Raw genomic sequence first — 24,415 nt, forward strand, 5'->3', positions numbered from 1 at the left:
TAATTTCGTAGCCGGTACAAAATTTAACCTCAATCTTTTTCGTGTACGTATACGCAATACATGCGCACGTAGATAACTCTATGTCTGCATGTAAATTTTGTTATAAACTAACACACTCTCGCGCGTGGATATCTCTATTGAAACAATTATTTTTGTAAAACTTTTGATAACAACTTGCGATTGTCAAACAGACGATTTGACAGATGCGCAGCTGCATTCGCTGAGAAGCTTTCTGGAACAACAAATGAAAATGGGGGTAAAATATTGGAGCCTTGGGCGTTGGAATGTTAATATGTAATTTTTCGTTTTTAACATTACATTTTAGTTCACTGACCCACAATTAGTAAATTTCCTGTAAAATTACATATTCACAGATCACAACCCAGAAAAAAACAACGAAAAATTTTATATGATTCGTTTTATCCGAAGTGATGTTTATTCGAGAACTTCGGATTATCTGGTATGGATTGTAACACCAAATCTCTTTGCAGAACTTGGCGCGCTGTCCACTAACGGAATCATAGCGGAGGTGAAAAAGCTCTACGACCAGGCCTACCAGCTGGGCGTGCAGGAATCGAAGGAGATGACGCGTGGCAAATATCTCAACATATTCACCAGCAACCGTAAGAAGTCGTAACCAATTGTACATAACTCAACCTAGGCGAATAAACTTTTGAAATAAACGCTTTCTTTTCTTTTGAGAGAAAAACTCATGTGCAGTAAGTAAAATGTAGTACACTTTATTTTAACAGCTATCATTTACAATTAGTTACATTGTTGTTAATTTCTGGCTACCGACAATTTATCTTTCCGTTTTAATTGTGTGTTACAAAAATCATGTAAACATTTTAACTCTACTTTGCGGCACATTATTTTCGAATTTAAACTGTTAAAATACTCGGCTTGTCTAAACGTAATTTTAAATTAGTTTATGGTTCTATTTTTGTAACACGTTCAAAATGCTAAGTAAATATTCGTACACGGGTTTAAAACAAACATTAAGTAGCAAATATAACAAGGAAACTTTTAATTACCTGCTGTTATTACCCTTTATGAACGCTATAAATATGAAAATATGTTATATTCCGACAATTTCTTCGTTTATAAACTTCAAAGACACTTTTGGCATTTTATAAGAGTTTGCGTTTAAGCGGAGAATACTTATTGTTCTTTTGCTTGCATTTTAACACGTGCGGTCGTTTTATTCCGTTGTAAACTTTTGAACAACATGGTCTCGCGTAGAACAATTTTTTACGATAAATTTCCAATTGTTATTATTGCTACCTCTTTCACTTGTTTAATAAAGTTGAAACTTTTCAAGCTTACAGCGTTACTATTTACATGCAAGTTATTTTAATATATATTAAAAACAATTGTGTTACACAGTGTTTAAATAGCACAACTTATGTTAATTTTTCGTTCGTTTTTCCTCATTTTCGATGGGTTCGCTCAGTTCCATCCGCCCGTTAGCTTGTGGAAGAGCTCCTCGTTCAGGGTTTGGTTCGTTTCCTTCGATCGCATCGACATGAAGATGTAACCACCGATGAATTCGTGGATTACCTTGCAGTCGGCGGACAGCGAAGAGAAGATGACACTCTCGCCCTGGAACTGCACCATCATGCACTTGATCTCCCAGTTGACGTTCCAGGCCTGAAACAACAGTATTATTAAACAATTTTCCTACCTACAGACTTACTCCAACTCACCTTCATCGTGTTGTAGCGCCAGGTTTTCAGATGATCGCCCGTGTTGATGTCCATCTTCATGATCCGGTTGCTGGCAACGCCCAGCAGTTCCTCCTTCTTGTGGCCGTCAAACTTGATCACAAACAGCGTGACACCAAAGTCCGGCAGGCTCTGCCACGCCCGGATGTAGTTCAACTTGGCATCGACCAGCGACAGATCCTTCACGTTGGCGTGCGCCTCCAGCATCCGCATGACGGACTTATTTTTAAGCTTTTTCGCGTACCGCGGCGACAGATACTCGTTGGGTTCGATGTTGTTCGGATTGATGGTGACTGCCGGCGCTTGGGCGGGCTTCTGCATGCTCAGGAACGACTTGATGCTGGCGACCTCGCTGTCGTACGAACTGTCCGCCAGGGAACGACCCTTGGACGCTAACCGACACGCCGCCATCCATTTCGCGTACTGATCCTCGTTGTCGCACCGAATCCACATTTCGCTGTTGGTATTGTGCTCGAGCGGAACCTCCAGTTTAATGTTGAACTTGCTCTGCGACAGGTTTACTTCCGGCGTTACCTCACACCCTCGTAGGTTGATTGACACCTGCGGTGGATTGTTAGATCGGGCATCATCGCGACTCTTGTACAAATGCAGATGCAAGTCTTTGTACGTGAACCAGTAGCGTTTGTATCCTTTGAGGGTAAACTTTTTGGGCCTGTAATGAGAACAAAGCTATCGTTAGTTTTTTTTTTCAAACTAGATAATTATATCTAAAATTATGTATTGGTTACATATAAATAAAATGGCATATTCAGCAGTATCTTTTAAATCTGTTGCAAAGTATAATAATATAATATCGAAAATAACTTGAGGTAGGTATGGCAAGTTTAAAATAACAGTTTTAAAAACGGTCTGCACGCTTCAAATAAAGCTGCAAAAATATGAAACGGCGCACTGCCCACAATTAAAATTGAGTCTATGGGGTCGTAGATGGTGTCATTTACATTCGGATCAATGACTGTTGATGATGGGTGTGGACAGCCTCCCCAAACCATGCAGCCCGTTTACACATCGAACAATGTTTTCAGTGCAAGCGAACCTCAAACCAACCACAATGAACCATAATGAAAGGCCGTAAGGGCAATGTCGTACCGCCCCTTTCAAATGTTGCTCCAGATGTTCCGTATAAGTTTACCCCGAAAAACCTCGAAACAATAGACGAATCCAGTTTAAAATGGCCGCTAGGTGACCAATGGTGTTAGAAATGACAGCTTCCATGTATTTGAATATGGGAGCTCAGGAAAACTCAATTTTTAAGCTATAAAATGATTATTTATGATAAAAGTATTGATTGATTAGGTGCACAGAATGTGTCTAGAATATTATTAAAATAAAAACTGTTCGAAAAATTTGCAATCAAGATAAGTACACCATTCGATTCAGCAAGAATTTTGGGCACCAAAAATATATAGTTTTCATATGTTAAGTATTTTATTTTAAAAGAAAATTAACAAAAAGTATGAAAATCGAGACATTTAGTATGGGAGCTGTCAAATCTCTCACCATCAAAAAGCAGCGTTGAGCTTTCGCTGGATTTGTCTATTACTTCTCACTCTCTCTCTCTGCCACAACCAACCCTCTGGCACCACTGTAAATGGCTAGAACGTTTGACAGTCACCAAAACCTCGAAGAGCCCACGTAGTAGTATTAGTGAAGAGCCCACGTTGTTTATCGTGGGCTCTTCACTAATACTACTGCGTGGGCTCTGTGAGTGTAGCAGTATTGGTGTTGCCTGTTTGTTTACACCAAATTTTCAAGAAACATCACTTTTTGTGTGTGCAAATCTGTTACGAAAAAAGGTGAGAACTGTTGCTTCCGATTGAGCGGGAAGATTTGCCGGGTTGTAATGGACCGGGGACTGGTCAAGTCCCGCTGTTGATCCTTCCGAACAACTCGCTGCAATCTCCGGCAGGGAGTAACCGACCAAGTGCAGAAACATCCGTGATTCCGGTGATTGTGCCGGAGCTGGTCTTTCCGAGCATCCTTCGATAACCTTCTCCGAGGACTGGCCCACTCCCGCTGTCGACTCGCACAGGGAATCAAAGGAATTGTGTAGAATCCGACCTTTTGCGGACTTACAAGAAGTTCATCGCGAAGTGTTCCGAACAAAGCTGAATTTTGAACTTACAAAACGTCTTCATCGCCACTTCGCGGGGCATTTATCCATAGTATCTGGCGGATAGGGTCCTTCAGGAACATGTGTTTGGAAATCCGTCCCGTGTCATTATTTTTTCATGGAAATCATTTCAACATTATGAAATTATGCCTTTTTTTGCCACGCGGTTTGTTTATTTTCAAACTTTGACAGCAAATGCATTCTTCATCTTCTTTGTTGTCTTCATATTCGCGTCGAACATTTAGGTTTCATAAACATGGCCGTCGTGACAGAGGGCTGGCCACAACACAATCTTGTATGAGTGACAGACAATAAAATGCCACTTTGCTGCAGAGAGAGCGTGGAAGAACTATTTTGGTCTCTTTTGTGCTTCGTCGTTTGCACGGTGTTTGTATGCAAGGTTCGGGTTGAAACGCGAGGAATGATGCCTGTGCGAGTACTGCCTGTACACGGCAGAGCTAGCGGCAGAGTCTAGATTTGCTTGAACTTTTGAAACGCGGTACATGGGATCACTGCTTAAAAGTAAGAAAATAAAGAAAAACGGAAAAGAAATTGTTCATGATTCGTTTTCTGAAGTTCCATACAAACCTTCGGATAATCGAAACTTCGGATAATCAAATCTGAGGTATTTGTTCCTATATTGGGTCTACCACCTTTTTTTTACCTATTTTGGATCTACCCAACTCAATTCAACGAAATTGTGCATTGCACTTGAGAATGATACGTGCTATCATGATCTTCATTTTGGTGGGCAAGAATAATTCACTTTTTCCTCTTGAATTAAAATTAAAGCAATAAATATATCACTCCTTACAATGCAAGTGGAATCAACCATTCTAATCTAGAGTTTTTTTTTTAAAGGTCCTATAAATATTCGAAACACAATAGCTTAAAGAACTTAAAAAACTCTGGTAATGTTGATTTGAGGCATAAAACATCACAATGTTTTAGCTTGTTTGTCGACCGAATTTTTGGGGCTGTACTGTACGAGCTGGGGGTGAACGGTACGTCAGAAGAGTTCGCCACGTGCTTCGAGATTCCAACCAATCGGAAGGTAGGTCGAAAATAGGCACATTGAAGGTCGGATATCAGGAGCAGTAGACTCATAATAGGGACAAAAAAAGTTTTAGTTTTTCGGGTTTTTACAGCGATATAAGGTAGGTCCCGCCCGTGTGGATCAATCGGACCGCGCACTAGACTCATAATCCAGAGGTCGCCGGTTCGAATCCCGCGGCGGGCGCTCCAAAATTCTTTGTGTAAATATGGGTATTCGGCGCCGTCGCTCCGTGCCATACTTTCATACACTTAGGAGCCCAGGGCGGCGAAGTCCTTGTAGATAAAAGGAAGACACTAGTGGTTGGTACTAGCAATGGTGGCCGACAGCTATAAAGTCAACTTCGTTTTATAAGGTAGGATATATACAGCGATATAAGGTATATATACCAAATTAAAATGCGTTCTGCTTAGTAGATCCAAAATAGGGACAAATACCGTATTTTTTAAAATAAATTTTGGATGACGTAGTTTTTTAAACATTTAATCCTGTGGTTCCCAAACCAGATACTTACTTTAAAAATCTTAGATAATCCGTTAGTTCCGGTATATGGGTTATATCTCCCGCTGTATGGCCATTGTTTGGGCCCTCGAGTGTAATCTGTAGTTCCCGAAGGGCCGCGTCCACATCGTCATCTGCAGCATTGTCCAAACTGGACGTGTCAATGCCGGAGTCAGGCTGCGGAACCTCGTTCTGCAGGTTGACCTGAAACTGCAGCGCTCCAAACATGAGCATTTCCTCCTCGGTGCAATCGATTTCTTCGTTCAGCAGGTGCCACTTGGCCTGTTCGTACAACTGGTTAATGCGCACCTGGTCGTACTTGGGATTGAGGTCAAAGAAGGTGTAATACTTGAAGCGCAAGCAGAGTGTATCAAACTCTCGGATGCCCTGCTCCATGATCGACAGAGACGAGTCCAGCCAGCCCACGTTCATCCGGGCCCGCTCGACGAGTGACTTTGGTCTGACCAAACGTGACCGTGCTTCCGGACTGGGGGCACACGGGCTGTACGCCAAATTGTCGATCGCGTCACCCAAGCTCGAAGATGACTCGTTGAACGAAGTGTGTCCATTTGCATAATTGTGCCTCAAAGTCTGCGCAATTAAAAAATAGAGAGAAAAAAAGACAAATTTGGCGTGAGCGAACGGGATATTAGAGAAATTCAGATTTCGAATCTTACCCCCGTGGGAGAGCTGATTGGCGTGCTCTGCAGATTTGGCCTGTTGGGTGTGTAGTGTGGATGCTGTACTGGTGCGCAGGAAAATGGTCCACCGTTCGCTGGTCCATCCAGACTTCCGCTGCTGCCGTGAAAGTTTGTAGCTGTGGTTTGGATAAACGTGTTCGTATCTGGAGCTGGCTGCACAAAATCTCGTCCGTTGCCATTCTGCTCGATTGGAATCTTCTTTTTCGGTAAATCGGCATAGTTTTTCTTCAAATGTGCCGGCTCCAATGGTTTACACAGTGACAACTCCTCCGGATGTCGAATGCCCAGGTCTTTGCAAAGTGCCACAACGGCTCCGAAAGTTTTGATCGAGTAATCCACCCGGCAGTCCAGGTATCGCAAATCCGGCATCTGTGGGCAAAAAAAAAAAAAAAAATGATATGTTTGAGTGTGTTACTCTACAAGCCTTTTGCAAGTTTTGCGTCCTACGCACTCGCGTCTCATTAATTCAGAACCGACCGCGCGGCCCGCGAAAGCGGTTTATTGCCGTTTCATTCCTAATATCGACCTGTTGGTTGCAAAACGTTGTACGGTCAGCCAACGCTTGTTTTTAAATTTCATTCAGAAATGAGAGGCAAAAAGGTGTTAAAGGTTGGCTGGCTGGAACAAACCATTAAGTTTACGAACACATGTGCGAGTTTCATACACAAAAATGTCACAAAAAGTAATTGATGATAATGATATTTACGCGCCAACACCTACACACAACTTTTGTTCGACCTGCTGTTCCGAGCGACAGTAAAGTGGCTAGCAATGGTCGAGGCCATTTAAACCACGTGAGTGGATAAACTATTTGATCGAGATTAGATTTACTCTTATTTCTACCACCCAGAGGATTTTTTTTTTCTAATGCAAAGATTGAGATTTGATAACTTTTTTTTATAATATTGAAAAGCAAAAAAATATAATAATGGTTTCTGTTATTATTCATTCGAAAGCTTTTCAGGGGATCTGGAAAGTTGGCCCAAAAAATCAGGAAGCAAAAAATTTTTTTTCAACAAACATCAAAATTTTAATGGAAATTTAAGTGCAATTACCGTCAGTGGGGGTGACATTGGGTCTGGGGGTGAGATTGGGTCAAAGTGATTTTTTACGGATTTTACCATTTCTCAGGTTCTTCTCAATGTAAATGAATTCTTTTGGAAGGGTTGTGAAGGGGACATCTTAAGATGACTTCGCTTAAAAAATCTCGTTCCTAGAACAAATCCTGTTATGTTGGCAGATGTCTAAAGTTGGGATACGTTTTTGGCCAAAAATGACCTCTCGAAAAATCATTTTTCTAATATTTTTGTAAGAATTGCTCGAAAACTACCCAAATGTTTGATAATCTCCACTTCAAACATTGTAGCGTGTCAATACGATTCCCTCGAACAAGAAACACTGTTGGTTGACTTGTTTTTACCATATCGTTGTATTTGAGCATCATTTTAGTTTCATTTGACCCAATGTCACCCCCTCTAAGGGGTGTGATTGGGTCAATTTTCAAACAATTGGCATTTAAGGTAGTGTTCATCAAAATCCACCATATTTTGGGAAAATGTTAGTAAACTATCTAAGAACAAATCTACGTTGAAAGATTTTCGATGTTATTTAAATTGTTTTTGCTATTAAGAAAATATGAGAGGTGTATCGTTTTTTGACCCATAGTCACCCCCACTGACGGTAGCTGAAATCCATTTAAAATGCATTCCCCTGCATTTAGAATAATTTTTAGCATGTTTGGGTTGATTTGAACCCCACCCCCCCCCCCTCCCTCCCTCCCTCCCTAACTGCGTTACGTAGTAAAAGAACGCTCCCTTGCTGCTTGCTATCTTTATATTTATCGTCTGCAACAGATAGGACTTGTTTCTGTGACGGCGTTTTAAGGGTCAATATGGCATCATTGTGAAACGGGAAAACGTCGCCTTATCGACACACCGACTCGAGCTTTTTAAAGCAATTTTATGGAAAATACCGTAAGTTAAATAAGATCAGACGATAAACATAACGATAGCAAGCAATCTTTCAATTTTAGAAATTAAGTTAAGTTGTAAAGAATTGTCGTCCCGTTTCGCCTTAAATTGACGTTGGGCATGGGTTAATGCATGAAATACATTTTACAGAGAATCGTTCGTTAAATGTTCGACTCGTGCTTAAAGTCAGCATATTGCAATAATTGCAAATTATTTGTTGCATACACCATCAATTCAATCAATTTGTATATTAGTGTAAGTATAGTAGTATAGATAAACTGGGTTAAAAAAATACGCATTATGCATTGTAATGAGTTATTAAAAACAGGTCCTGCTTTAGGAATAGTGATTTGTTTTTAGTTTTCCCAGTGAACTCATTTGGAATTTTGAAACGGAATTCAATTCGAATCGTTTACGTATTCCGTTTCAAACGCAACAACCGATTCCGTGTACGTACCGGTTGTTGCGTTTGAAACGGAATACGTAAAAGATTCTAATTGAATTCCGTTTTAGGATTCCGATTGAGTTGACTGGGTTATTATTGAGGAACTTCTCATTTTTGCACAAAATTCAGCGAGCGAAAAAACATGAAAACCAAATTTTAGAATTTCGTACATGCTTAACCCTTGCAAATTAGACATTTCAATTATATACATGTCTCGAGTTCAAAGAAAAGTACCAGTGAGATTTTTTAAGCGTTTTGCCTTCCTCGCCTTACTGACGAAAGGCTATAAAATCACTCGAAAAATGAACTAGGTACTTAATTCGACCTCGTAGACCCACCTACAAGTACAGCTATCGAATTAAATTCTGAGCAAATGTATGTGCGTGGCCTCATTCGATCGGTCTTGGAGTCCCATAAGACCCTAGTTAATATTGTGAACTTTATAAAAGTACTTCAAAAGTTATGTTAAAAAACGGTTTTGGCCAAAGTTCGGAAGATTCTGACAACCCTATCAAAAGTTATTAACACTTAGGTGTTTTTATACGCCTTTTAGAGGCCGGATCTCAGATATGTTGATGAAATCGTTGTCCGGATCTATCAAGCGACCAACCACGTTATGATGATAAAGTAACTCCAAATGATTTGTCAAGTTAGAAAGTAATTTTAAGCCACTTTTGGTCGTCTAACAACTACTGATAGAGGACAATTCATAAACCACGTGGACACTTTATTGAAAATCTCAACACCCCCTCCCTCCACCCTTCGTGTACAATCGCCAATCAAATTTTTCAATTTTCACTTGCTTTTTACTGTTTTGCTGTTGTGGTCATTATAGTCTATAAATTGGCAGTAAAATATATAATTCGACCTTCGGCACATTGTCCCACTTTCAGTTTTTTATGCACTTGTTGGAATCAACCACGGAATGGAATGTTCAGTTCACCCATTAACCTACCCCCCCACCCCTCCTCTAAAGCTCACCTGTACTCTGAGGGTTTTGTGCATGGGTGTGAAGTGCAGCAAGGCGTCCGCGTGCAGTCCCACCTGGTCCAGCGTGGACTTGGTTCTGGTAAGCCACATGTTTCTCGAGGGCCACCATAGTGCGTGGTCGGACCAATCTTTGGGGTTTTCTGTAAGGAGGGGAAAAAATGCAAATTTAGTTGAATTGCTTCAATTGCCAATCGACAGGTGACAGGATGGACTAGTTAGGAATTGTCTCAAGAGGAAACACAAAATAAATTAATTCTACTTTTCTACGAGAGCATAATTGTCTCCATTTGTATGAGCAACTATTTCTCGTTACCAATTTGGGGTCGTACTAATTTGGGGAGTCTAATGTTGTTCCGAATCATTTCCGATACTATTGTATACTCGCGTCAGACGCCAATGGTACGAGGAAAAAAAACATGAACCTGGCGCCAAACCGCTGACCTTTTGTGAGTTTTGTATCGCTCAGAAGCAGTGCGCTATTCCGGTCTACGCGGTGATGATGGCGTCATAATAACACATGTTGGTTGGCGTTGGAAAGTCGTGCTCGTTGGATTAAGCCATTTGCTACTGTTATCTGTGCCTGCACGACGGGACTGGGACACGCAAGAAACGCACATCAGATTCCGGCTCGCCAAACTATAGAGCATGCATGGGCTGGGCCAACCAATAATGATGGGAGAGGAAGTTAATTTGGTCGGATTTTCGATCGACCATATAATTTTAGTAAGTATATCAAGGTCACGAATCGTCTGCCTGCCTGAAACTCGTTTTTCATTTGCTAGATGTGGTCCCACAACACACACTTACACGCGATGATGGTTCACACAGGAAGGGGATATTATAACGTGGAGGAAGCATAGAGTCGCCATAGAGTGATATTCTAGACGCATATAGGTACAAACATGTTTTTTTGTAAATCGTTGCAAAAATATACTGTATAACTTCAACAAAAGTCAATCAAAATGCATCACTTTTCAAAATTTGAACAGCTTGTCACACAACGCAAACATCTCCATTTAAAATAAATAAACTGTTGAGAAAACAGTTTTTACCCATGGTTTTTTATGGTCTTCACTGCCCCTGATCGCATATATGTCCCATATGCATTTTCATCGCTTTTGAGTTGTTGATGCAGTTTGGTTAAAAATAGTGAGCTCTTTCAGAAAAGTCTACAACATCCAGTAATTTGTTGTAGAAATCAGGAGGAAATCCAGTTTTATTCGCGAAAACTTAACACGTATCTTAATGTGTGGGACAAATGCGTTTTTCTCAGCTTGCTGTTTTTGCATTTATGCATTTATGAGACATTTATGCGAACATGGGCAGTTCAAAAGCTTCGCTTGGAAAATCCTAAAAATATGGTGCTTTCGGGAAAGTTGCTCAGAATTTAATTAAATTCCTATATCCTAGAATTGCCAAGGGTTGCACAACTATTGCGCTCTCTAATGGCCAAAAATTGAAATACCGTCAACTGTGGTTAATCGGGACAACAGTCTCAATTGGGACCAATGTCCCGTTTCGTTCCGTTTGATTCAAAATGTAAAAAATATACAATGTTTAAGTTATGCTCGAGTTTTGCAAAACAATGAACTGCTAACTCGCTGTAGCCGTGTCTTTACAACTCATGTATGCCGATAGCTCACCAATACAACGGCGGCGTCAACCGACCGATCCGGTAACTGCGACAACTGGAAGACGCATACACCACACGCAACGATCGATGTGACACGTTCTCGCGATGGGAAGTCATACAGTTAAGAATTATGTGATGAGCATTGGTAATATTTTTTTTTTAGCGTAACATTAAATAATGTTTTCATCAATATAATGTGTTGGTAAATTCTCAAAATTTTCGATTACCATTGTTTTATTTTAATTTTTGTTTTTTTTTACCGTGCTTATTCAGACGACGCGGGATGACGCGGCGGCGACCGTCGACGACCTCGAGATGAATGGGACGCGGCCCGTTTACAACTTGGCAGCTTGCGAGAGGAACTTGTCGTTGGGAGGCGGCGTGGCATAGGTAGACTTTCTACATCTTACATTTGCTGCGTTCGCCAATTCATGTGTAACATACACACACAGACGAATATTCAGTAGCACGCACGCATGTCATGCGAAAGTTAAAGCTTAATTAATCGCATACATCAGGTGCTTCGAGTTGGTAAATATGGATTTGGCTGAACTGAGATTGTCACAAGTTCATAAATTTGAATAATGCTATTTATATTTGAATTTTCAATTATTTATTTTTTCATTGTTTTACAAATGAAAATGTTTATGAAAATAAAAACCGATCGCAGAATTTGCGCTGTATTTTAACGGAAACCGTACGCCCCCAAGCTCTCGAGCTTGACAAAATCACCGATAAAAACGAATTGGCGGTATTTTATGGTAAATATTCCTCCCTCTGTGGATTACGTCATCTCCGCCGACGAATACCGATCGTCATCGTTATAACTGGCTTGCGATCAATGCTCTCGCTTGGTGCGAAGGTTATTGTGACGATTTGCTGACCATTTTTGGTATCACCTGTTGGTCGGTTTGTTTAGTAAGTAGTAAAATGAAATACAATTTATTTAAATTCTTATACATTGGTTCGATAAATATTATTGGACCTCAGAAAAATGTCAAGTGTTTCTGTCGTCAGGCTGGCGATTTGTTTTAAAAGCCCAATTCTTTACACTTAAAAATGTGTGTATCTAGTTAGTTTACATGCAAACTACGTATCCATTTGTCTTAAACTTTGTATCTTGTATTAATCTAGCTTCCTTCAAGTTGATGTTTTTTGCGCCATTTTTATTTAAGTAACGCTCAGGAATTCCTCAAGCACGTGCCATCGATTAAAACAATCCACACATGTGTGCCCCACACATAATATGTAGGGTACTACAAATTGCAAAACTCACCGCGTATTGACTAGACAGCTCCACACTCTGTCTGACACTTTGCTTGCTCCACTTGAAGCGAATAGATCAAGTGGGGATATAAGAACCGTGCCATCTTGAAATTATTTATTCTGGATTATAGATTGTGCGCCATGCGAACAATTTCCAAAACAAATTATTAGCTCAATTTGTTTCAAAAATATAATCGTTTTAATAAGAAGGGCAAAGAAAATTTCAAAGATTTATGAAATATTAAGCCAGTCAATCATCATTGCAACAGTCTTTTTATCGATCGTTTTATCAGCTTGATTTTCTAGCATGTAAATGAGTAAAAAAACATACTTTTGATCATAATTTCTCTTAATAATTTGCTCTTAGTTGATAAACTGTAAGGAATGATTAAAAAAAATTAGGACTAGGCGAGAACAGTGGATTTGACGATAGAATCGATAAATTAAGCGAAGTCTAATCTAACCGATGCCTTGTTTTTAGGAAACTACAATCTTATAGAAAAATATGCTTTTCTTGGCATTGTAGTAGATGTTTAATAGGGTTTTCTAAACACGTTTTTCTTGTATACTGGATTTCAAGTTTAAACTAATAGAGTCCTAAAGCCCTATGCAATTTTTATATACAAAGGTAAAAACACAATTAAAACCCATTTCTGATCACTTTTTATCATTTTAATGCAAAAATAAATAAATTGGCAGGGCAACATTCTTTCTATGGATCAACTATGATCCCCTTGGAACGAACTGTCAAGTAGAACCATTGATGTCAAGCAGGGCCACGAAGTAATTTTTTTAAATTGATTTAAAAATCCATTCTAAATACTTTGCGGTTGTACAAAGTGTCAATGTACTCAGAAAAATTAAGCTTTATCGTTGTGAAATTAATATCACAATTTTAAGCCTAATTTTAGGACCCAATTCTAAATGGAATGATCCTGCCTGACAGAATTAGTTCCACAGTGTTACTGTGTACAACGTGACTTTAGAATGTTTCTTTATGAGTAGATAGATAACAATTTCCAACGTTTTGTTTAGTGTATTTGATTGAGTTCTCGTTAATTTAAAGGATGCGATAGTTCCTCTTCTAACACTTTGAACGAATGTTTCAGAAATTATACCGATTATTCATTTAACCTGCTGACACGTGTTTAATGAGACTGATTCATGAAAAATATAGATGAATCATAAATGCAACAAATGTCGTACATGCTTCATTAGATCCGTTGAAAGAACAAGGCAAGCTTCCTTTTGTATGTTGTGAGGGATAGCGTGAGTAACAAGATACTAATAGTGCTAATAGAAGATAAAATTTAGAGTTTTTTTTCGAAAAGTTTCTATAAACATATAAAACACAATAGCCTATACATTTAGAGAAAAAAACTCTAGAAATGAAAAGGGTTTAAAAAACACTAATTCTTTATTTGTTACAGCAAACACGCAAATGCAATGGTTCTGCTCTATTTGAGTCTAATTCCAGAAATCACCTGCCTCACAAATAAAACTTCCAACTGCTCCTCGCCAAAGCCTCGAATGTTTTTATGTTTTAAAACTGCTTCAGCATGAAAACTCCCCTTTCTCCAGTGCAACGCGGCGAGGGTGAAAATTTCTCCAGAAGCCAGAACCAGAACAAACAATTCCTCTGGTAATGCTAAACAACGCGGGGCTAAAAATAGGCACCCTTCCTTCTCCTTCTCCAGTTCAAGTGAGCATCGCTGATCGTTTTATTTCGTTACGTTCGATTTCGTGTCGACTAAGCTGACTGGCTTGGCTTGGGCAGTGCAGTGCAGTGCAGGGCGGAAAATAAGTGATGCATTCCATACGGAACTAGCATCAGAATGCGGCGGAAAGTGTGTATTTCTGTTCCTAAAGTGTGGCATTAGCTTCGGAAGAGGTAAAATTGTTACAAAAACACGAAACCGGACGAACTGACGCTGCAGAAAAATATTCAATTTCCTTTTACAAATGGTTTTGATGTTAAACGGAAGTGGATTATTTGTTGAACAAAATTACAGATTTTTCAAACTTTTCAATTACAGAAAAGTTTTTTAGAATGATTTACTAACACATTTGCTCATTTCTCAACCAGCTGGCCAAACTAAATAAGTCTCTGCCTGAGAGACAGTGAGACTGATTGGCATAAATAGAAAATAGCACATGACATCACCATCGTTCTATTTTCTGCGCGTTCGGACAGCTAAGTTTCACATCTGCGTGAGGGATTGATCGCAGAATTTTCAAAAGTACTCATTAAGAAATGTCCTAGTCAACATGTGTGCATTTGCATCTATATGCCAATTCATGCTTATCAGAAATGCTTTTAAGTTACCAACACAATTCACATGATAATAAGTTTTGCCTACAATGTCTCTGATAGCAATATAGATTCCAGATTTTATATTAGTCTGGACTAAGAATGCAAATGATCATTCGTATACGAATACTTTTTTTCTGCATCCTTGGTCCAGAATAACATGCAAAATTTGAATTATCATAGATATCATTATTTAGGTTTCTGTTCTTTAGCCCATTTTATTAGTTGAAAGAAGCTAAAACATAAATCTAAAAAAATGTATTAATAAAACCCAAACTAACGCTTGTAAACTGATTTAAATATGTATTGTCATATTCATTTATTTTCTCTACAGTCGAATTGGTACACTGCCCCTGATCGCATAAATGTCCCATATGCATTTTCATCGATTTTGAGTTATTGATGCAGTTTGGTTCAAAATCGTATGCTCTTTCAAAAGAGCCTATAACATCTAGTACTTTGTTCTAGAAATCAGGAGAAAATCCAGTTTTTTCGCGAAAATTTAACACGTAGCCTTATGTATGGGACAAACTTCAAATGCGTTTTTCTCAGCTTGCTGTTTTTGCATATGGGACATTTATGCGAACATGGGCAGTACCGTAATTGAAAAATTTTTGGTTCAAGATCAGGGGTTCACCTGCTCATAGTTTTTGGATGCCGGGCCAAATGTGATGCTCAAATGAGCTTGCCGGCCAAATTTGCAAAATAGGTTATTGAAAATCATTTGATATTTTTTAACATTTTCGTTATTTACAAATAATAGAAATCACAAAATTAAAGTTTTCTTTCGGTATTGTTGACGGCGTAATTTTATCTTCAAAGTAAGTATGACTAATGATCGTTGAGACTAAACATCGTTGAGAACCTAAATTTCTACACTCAATGTAAAACATGTATGAAAATGCACAAAAATGTAAGATTCGACAAAAAAACATTTCAGCGAAAAAATAACTATTAAACAGAAATTCACTAAAATTCAAATTATTTTTTAATAAACCCGAACATGGTCAAATGATTTTAAACGCAGAAGAATGCATTTTTAATTAATTTATGCTTATTGCGCTTATATTTTCATTGATTTATTGAAGTTTCTTAAAAAAATATTTTTGCCTCTCATGTTTCGTGCCAATTTTTAATAATGGGGGAAGGGGGAGAGTTGGTCGTCAAAAGCTTTGTGAAATATTTGCAACAGCCTTATTCATCCGATTTCAACATTTTGTCTGCCTGCATCAGATGGTAGTCAGATTCGTTATCCAACTGTCATGAGTTCGAATCCCAAGGGAAGGTTTCTAAGTACAAATTAATTGTGAGAGTCAGTTTTCAAATTATATAGAATATTGGGGCAGTGGGTGGCCGAATGGTTACGCTGTCCGCTTTATAAGCGGATGATTCTGGGTTCGATTCCCATCTGCTGCAACCTTCCATCGGATGAGGAAGTAAAATGTCGGTCCCGGCCTTGGTTGTTGTTAGGCCGTTAAGTTATTCCAGGCGTAGGAGTCGTCTCCATGCCATAAGTACCGTAAACCGGGGTGACTTTGATAGGATTTCAATTTGTTTTTAGAATATTTTCAACACAACACACCAAACCAAGCCTACTCCGGTGGAATCACTGGCGGCGGTTGGACTCACAATCCAAAGGTCGTCAGTTCAAACAGGTGGAAGGTTCCTTGGATTAAAAGAGGTTTGGGTGCTCTCCCCATTCAAGCCTTCGGACTCCTAGGTTCGAGCAGAAACTTGCAATAGAGACCACAAAAGACCCGAGGGTCGTTAATGTGGATGGTTTGATTTTTTTTTTGAGAATATTTATATTATTGCAATTATTACAGATTTGTACTTAAGTAAAATTTAAACGTTTTATAAATATTTCCAAAAATGTTTGATGATAGATTTGACAATATTTACTAGTTTCATTCACATTGAAACGTGTGAAATTGTTTTAATTATTAAGATTTTTGAAATAAATATTTTATCCTTGAATGGGGATCAAAAAATCATTAATAAAAAAAATTAGCATAAAAAAATAAGACATTAACGTAAATTTTTTAAAAAATATAAAATCTCTGTACAAGTGGCCATCGGGCCATTTTACATGATCATTCAAAATAGGTCCGCGGATCACAAAAAATCACCACGTTGGGCCCACGGTCCACACTTTGGTCACTCCTGGTTTAAGTAAAAACTCAAATCTGGAAACCCAAATCAAATCGAGTCAAAATCGATTATCGACGTGCTAAACACACAGGTTGGTCTGGTAAATCCTGTTGAAATGTTAAATATGAGCAAATTTTCTCAATAAGAAATTTGAAAAATAGATGCAGGATAGAAAATGACCGATTCCTCCCAATACTTTGATGTGAAACTATTCGATGCCACACTCTTGCTTGATGAGAGCTTAATGTAGACGTTGACAGAATTATATCCCAATCGCCCTCTATTGATTTAATTCGAACAGATCAAGTGATAGTTTCAAGTTAGTATGTATCGTATCTAAAATATAGTTTTAAGGTGCATGCTTATTCATTCAAACGCCTTTGTTGGCCAGGAATACATCAAACTTTAATGAGAAAAATGTTAGTTTTTTTTATCTGTACCAAGAAGTTTACTTTTCGCAAGTAAGCATTCCTTGTTCGTCATCATCTTGGTTCTTGGATTGTGAGTCAGCGTCAATGTTGACTCGTTTTCCTGCGCGCGGTTTTATGACCAGAGGCTTCCTTAAATTGTCGAGCATGGTGTCTCGTGCGATTTAAACCGATAGTTAGGTTTCAAAATAAAGATAGATTTGATTACAGTGTGGCACTGTAAAAAGAAGATTGTTGAAGTTGATAAAAATAATAAGTAAACAGATAAATTTAATAATTTATGCGAAAACAAAATTTCATTGAAATAAAAGTAGCTCAAATCCACTTCAAATGATTAACTTAACTTCGAACCTTGCTGCTCTCACATTTTTGCACAGTGCGACGACGTTGCGATTTACTACGCGACGCCACGCTTGTATTGGTGCGATTTTTGCGCGCGCACTCAAGATGTTGGCGAATATCGCGCAAATATGGTATGAAAGCCGGATTCGATGACGACTCAAAAGCAACCTTACCGTGAGCTGAGCACTGAACCCGCACGGGAACGGGTTGAAGTCTTCGGCGATCCGGGGTGCTTCACGATGATTTTTTTTTTCCTGTTTATTGACACTGCTGCTGCACACACTCATCGGCGACGGCTGATTGGCGAAATTGAATGCCATTGCTAAATGTTACAGAAATACCAACTCACACTAGTGGAGATCGAAATTATTTCCACGTGGATGATAAGCTTTATCATTTTATGATCAATTTAAGGTTAGACAAAACACAGACATTTTTGAAAGCATTCCAAAGACTTTGGCTACCACCTTTTTTGCAAATCCAACTGAAAGTAGGAATGTCACGTACTATTGTGATTTATGTACATGAGAACGTGTTATACTCAGCACCGTAACATTTCACGGCACATTAGTAGGTATTACGCCAACATTCTATTATTTACATTGCTTGCGTCAAGGTTGCATTCCTATCTTTCTAAGTATTTTAAGAATTGTCAATCTCTTCAAATCTCTTCGATTGAAACCAGCATATTTTAGTTTTATTGCTATATCCATTAAAACCATTTCAGTAAAACTGCGTCAATAAATCACAATTAACGCTATCAAGCGGGTTCTGAAGATGAGGGAAAGTTTCATCATTTAACTGCAGTGGGGATATTTTTTCCAATGTCCGTAGAAACAACTTTAGTCCACAAATTGTCATACTGCCAGAACGGCACCTCCTTAAACAACGACACAGGTAGATTCTTGTTTATTAACGGACAAGAATTATTGTGGGGAAGGAACGACGTAATGAAGGTATATGCCCAAAACAGGTAATGCACACGGCGGCGTGGTTGTTAGGTGTTAGAACAAGGCTCTAAGTTCACAGATTCTTTGGGTTTACGATACAATAGCATTTGCGATCAAGTTGAACAGGACAAGGTCTTATTTGTGTTAACTTCATGTGACTTCAATCAGACTTTAAATCAAGTCAAATACTTAATTCTCTATCGCCCATTAAATGCAAACAAAAATCAGCCCACGTTATGAGGGAAAAGCAAGTCGTATTTTTGTTGAAAAATAGTCCAAACTCGATTATCCGAAGACAGCAAAAAAAATCACTTCGGATAATGTGATGCTTATCTGAAAAAAATGTGTCTTGGTTGATATGGAAGAATTCAAATATGACCATAAATCGTGCTTGCCATTTCATTAGGACATATAACTTTTTTAGACAAGAGTGTGTCCCTTTCACACCATATGTAAACTGTCATTTGAGTGAAAGGGATACACTATTGTTTAAAAAAGTTATGTGCCTTTTTGAAATGTTAGGCTCAAAACGTGCTCTGAAGTGATAACGGTAGTGACATATTGAAAAAAATATATTTGGTAATGTAACAGGCAATAAACCTAAAATATGGTCGCAGAAATCGAATTTCTAAAACAACATTTGAAAAGGGCGCAAAAGCATAATTACAGCTTGAACTATTTTGTAATTTCCTAGACAACAGGTAGCTGGGGAGGCCAGCTATTGTTTAAAACTGGGTGATGCATAGAGAGAACGCGTAACGTGATTTTCGAATTATCCCACTTTGTTTACATCTACAAAGAAGGAGGATGTTCAAGCACAAGCATGATTTTTTTCTTACTGGTAAATGAACTGTTTTATAATCAGTAGTATGGGTTTTATGTTGTCTAGTTTCTTACATTTTTGCTGGAAAATTGTCGCTTTTCGATCGGTTAGAAGAGATTTTTCTTTTTTTACGGGTGACGAAGAACTGCGGCGAGACTGTAATTCTGCGATGTCGCAGATAAATTCCCTGGCTGATTTTTAAATCCTGCAGTTCTTCCTGATCCAGCGAAAAAACATCGCTAATTCTAGCGAAGCTGATCCAACAAACAGAAAGAATTTTCACTAAACCAGGTTTGCAAATGGAATCAAACAATAAAGACAGCTTCTGGATGGATACAACCGCATCGACTCCATAAACAACTTCCATTCATAATTATAATAAAATACGATCTCGCCTTCAACTTTCTTTAGGTCTCTTGACTTTTACCACAATTTTTAATGATCGATTACAATACTCTCTACTTTTGGCGAACAGCAAATTGGTTCCACTTTGACAGTTCAAAATTGAGGCCGTTTTGCAAACCATTATTCAGCACCCAGGTTTAAAACTACCGTAAAACGAAGTGATTTTGATTGGTTTTTGAGTTAAAATTATTTGTCTATTTTTCATTAATTACATCAAAAATTGTGTTTTGAGAATTGATGCATAGCACGGGTATGAATCTTAAAGCAATTTCAATATGGCGACTTGTATCAGAAGAAAGTGAGGCATTTTCGCTAGTTCTCACTGTTCTGTGTTCTGCGTGCACGTCCGCAAATATCGACCACACACATACTAACACAAAGCGCCACCAAGAGGCAAAAGGTAGTTACGAATATTTTTGGCACTTTTGTTTAAAAATATGCGGTTTTGCAAAAACAAATAACAAAACCAACTTTTAAGTGTATTTCGACTATCAAACTTGTAATTCGTTGCTGATTTGTTAGGAAATTTCTTAAAAATGAAAAGTTTTTTGCAGCACCCCTTTTGGGCGGACATTTCTGTTGTCACCTTTTGGTTCCTTGGATTAGCCATGGATAATTTCACAGTGTAATAAACAGGGCAGCTACCACCACACGGCGCCACCGTTTTGATTGAGAAAATGATACAGGTTTTTCAGACGAGTTTCAATCCCGTGTGCATAGGGAGACTGAATACCTAGCTTGTATGTTATGCTTTTTTCGAGAAAGTATTTAACACTGTAAAAAAACTAACGGTTCTTAAAATAAGGTTGAGGCACACAAATTTTATTAGAAAAAAATATCCAAAAAATCATTGAAATCCTCTTTATTATTTTGATTTGTGTACAAAACATAACAACCACTCAAATTTGAAGGAATTCAGATTTAATTTAAAAAAAACAAAACTAATTCATTAAAATATAAGGTCGATCTTCCAAAATACAATTTGAAAAACGACCTTAAATTTTAATGAATTAATCGTGTTTTTTTTAAATTGAAACTGAATAACTTAAAATTTTACTGATGACTTAAAATTTTAGCTGATGTTTGGTAAATTTTTGCAATGTTTTAAGGCCCATCTTCAAATTAAGTAGCTTTATTAGGATGGGGAAAATTCCAAATTGAATTAATATTATTTGTTGGCTCAAACGTAGATAAAGTAATCGGAAAGTTATTTTGAGGAAATCACTAACATTCTACATATAAATCTCCGATATTTTCCATTACCTTGAATGATGAAAGTTTTTAATTTCATTGACACGACAAATCTAGCTAAACATTGTAATAGGGCCGAAGCCGAAGTGTAAACAAAGAGTCTATCCTGCTCGTTCCAAATGTAAACATCAACTGACGTGAGCAGGATAGACTCTTTGTTTACACTTCGGCTTCGGTCCTTTTACATTGTTTTGCTTGAAATATTTTAAATAATTCACAACTTTTGAAACATTGATTCCTGAGTGAGATAAATTTCTATTACTGGTAGCAGAACACTCTTCTCATTGCACAGAAGTAGCCAGCAAAACGTATGTAGACGAAAACAGTGGCAGCTGGCAAACATCCTTTGTATTCGGAATAACATCTTTCCGAGCTCAATTTAGAATAGGGGGAGGCTATTGAGAGTGCGAAAAACAAAATAAAATGGATTTGCGGTGCGAAATGGATTGCAACTGGAACACACTGTTGTTCTCTGCTGTGCAGGAAACCTTAGAAGCGGATCGAATTGTTCTGTTCCTTATTATTGTGGAAATAAGCCCACAAACACACACATACACACAAACACACACACAAACACAAGGATACTTCAAGTTGAGCATGATGCTATAGGAATCGCACGTCATGCAATTTGCGGCGGCCACATGAGAGCGTCTGAACTTATGCTTGACGATTATTTCCGGTGTTAATAATAGTACAAGCCGGTGAGCTGCGGCTGGCGCAAACTTTTACCAAAATCAAGTCACAGAGTCTGCCGTTTGTAGGGGGAAAGCCAAGAGGTCTATAGTTGTTTTATATTTATACGTGATGAGGTCATCCATCAACAAGTACCCACGTCAAAACAGTCTCAATTTATATATTTGTATCAGACCGTGAGCGTAACTTCAGTGGAACGCGAAATGCGCAAAAATATGTCGTGTACGCGATATGGAATTGAGTCAATAATCAATTACCGCGAAGTCGGAATTTACCCACATACTCTCATCTCCAGTAAATGCTACTGAAAGTACGTGCGATTCTCGTGTGTATTCCGTTAGTAGTCGCGAATAACCCACAGACCAACACGTGTGTACATTCGATAGAACTTGGCAGTGTTGGGAAACCCAATACTACCATGTACTAGCAAGTTTGTGTGCGAATTTATAGTACATTAGGGCGTTTTACACTTGAGATCGAGAGGGAGCAAAAAAAAAAAAAACCTGTTGTAATTTGTGATCTTCTGGGGCGTAGTCCCCTCCTTTCGTCGTAAATCATTCAATGGAGCCGTTTATAGGAATGTTCGATTTCGTTCTCGGTTTTCGTTCTCGAGGCTAATTGACCCCCCCGTTCGACTTTGGACAAACAGATGCTTCCCCGAGTACGACCGCGGCGGCGCCGATGAATGGCCACGAACACGAACTAACGAACGGTCGTAGTCGCAGTTATTTTTGAACGGTTTACGTGGGACAGATTTCACGGACACGGTGGCGGTGTACACTCACGCGCCGTTCCGTCCGTTGTTGTCCCACACACGGTATACCGTGTGCCAAGCCAAGCCAAGATTGTGCAGCACCTTGTGCTTAGGTTTAGCTTGTTGTTCTTTTTATTTTATTTTCGCTTTTGGTTTCTCATCTTAATGATTACTCCACATGGATTCGATCAAGCCGAGAATTTTAATCGCGAATTACGAAAAAACATATTTTTAGACTGCCAGCGTGTTGCCTTGTATTGCCGCCTGGTTACTCTGGGTTCGAACAAGGGTTGTCCACAATTGTGTAATTCATTTCTTTACCAAAAGCAACTGATACGGTGAGTTGTCTTGAAAACTGAATACATTCCGGTACAGTCTTTCGAAACACGTTGAAGCAGGCTGATTTGATAACTATCACAACATTCCAACGGCCAGGCCTACTGCGTAAAAGTTAACCGCGAAGAAGATTCATTGAGATGTGTTGAGTTTGCAATCAAGTTAACATTTTTCATTAATTTTTCTTCAAATAATTATTCAACAAAACTACGCCAGTAGTGGTTTAGCTAGAACAAACAATGGCCAAGAAATATGAATAAATCATTAGGATAAAATATTTTAACCGAACATGCATTGAAAACTTGCATTTCCACAAATATATTGAAGTTTAACAAAAGTGTTTTAAATAAAAAACAAGAGTTATTCTGTATTTATTTAGTCTTCAACCCAAAAAATAAAAAAATCTATCTCAAAAGTTTTTTTTTTTAATTCAGCATGATTACATTTTCTGCAATTATTTAAATTTATACATTTTTTGATTGAGTTTAATAGATTTGTCAAAACTATTAATTTTGCTAAAACGGTACACCGTTTGACGAAATAGACATCAAATTCTAATGCACCTTTTCCATCCATGACTCCCTGTTTAGTAGTGGGCCCGGGTAAAAAATCAACCGTATTAAGTCGCAAACAGATAAGATAAGGTCGGCATGTCGCCGTAATTTTCTAGATTATTCTTGCGCCAGGGTTACCAGAGGGAGCTTACAGTACAGTATTCCGCTAGAAATATTAGTGGCAAATGTGTCCTACCTGGGTCGACGAGCCGCAGCATGACGCCTCCGATGTGCAGATCACCCCGGACGCGCAGGATCTTTTCGACCTGAAGGTCTGTGATGAATACCCGGATATTCCATGTGTTGTCTCCTACGTGAATCATCTTGCCGTGGCACTTAATTCGAGTATTTTCGGGGGGAAATTACTCTCGGGGGTATCACCACTTTTTTTTGTTGATTGCAATTTGTTGCGTTTCGTCGTACTGCGCTGGAGTAATTTCGAAATGCTTATAAGGCAGTCTCTGCCACAACTGCTGCTGCTGCTCTCTTCTATTGGGCGGTATGCCAGCGATAAATTTCTCTTCACGTTTAAGGCACTTCACCCTCTTCCTCTTCCACTCAGTAATTCCACACCTTCCGCTTCTTCGTTACTTCGTTTCGATATATATGTGTATGAATATTTCTCAGAAGTAGATGTACGCGCCAGGTTTGCTTACATCACATATTGTTTTAAGGTCACCACACCAATCCGCTCCCACAAAAAGACTCTTTTCTAAGCACAAACTTTAACCAATACTGGTTATACTGCACCCGAAGAATCAAACCCAATTTTGTGCGATAAATTAACACTGAACTATCACAATTTTTACGAATTTGTTGCGTTTCGTCGTCGTTTGAATGCTTGAAAGGCAGCGCAAGTAAAGATGGAAGAAGGTATAAAACACAGGAAGGGATACAAATGAAAAAGAATTCACTCTCAAAACTAAATTAAGAAAACGCACAAAGTAACAACGAAACACGTCATTTCAACACGACTGGCCCTCAAAGACTGACGAGAGA

At 38.6% G+C, this 24,415-nt stretch overlaps 1 protein-coding gene across 1 annotated transcript; it reads right to left on the reverse strand.

Moving 5' to 3' along the window:
• Positions 1 to 715: 715 nt before the first annotated feature.
• On the reverse strand, positions 716 to 24,403 carry LOC6034792 (unc-112-related protein). Its single transcript, XM_038252815.1, has 6 exons — positions 23,613 to 24,403; positions 9,511 to 9,659; positions 6,091 to 6,483; positions 5,427 to 6,004; positions 1,707 to 2,397; positions 716 to 1,650 (listed from the first exon to the last, which is right to left on the reverse strand). The coding sequence occupies exons 1-6, from the start codon at positions 23,737 to 23,739 to the stop codon at positions 1,450 to 1,452; spliced, it is 2,139 nt and encodes a 712-aa protein (XP_038108743.1). The 5' UTR covers positions 23,740 to 24,403; the 3' UTR covers positions 716 to 1,449.
• Positions 24,404 to 24,415: the final 12 nt, after the last annotated feature.

Source organism: Culex quinquefasciatus, chromosome 1 (assembly GCF_015732765.1).
Source record: "Culex quinquefasciatus strain JHB chromosome 1, VPISU_Cqui_1.0_pri_paternal, whole genome shotgun sequence".
Taxonomy (NCBI): Eukaryota; Metazoa; Arthropoda; class Insecta; order Diptera; family Culicidae; genus Culex; species Culex quinquefasciatus.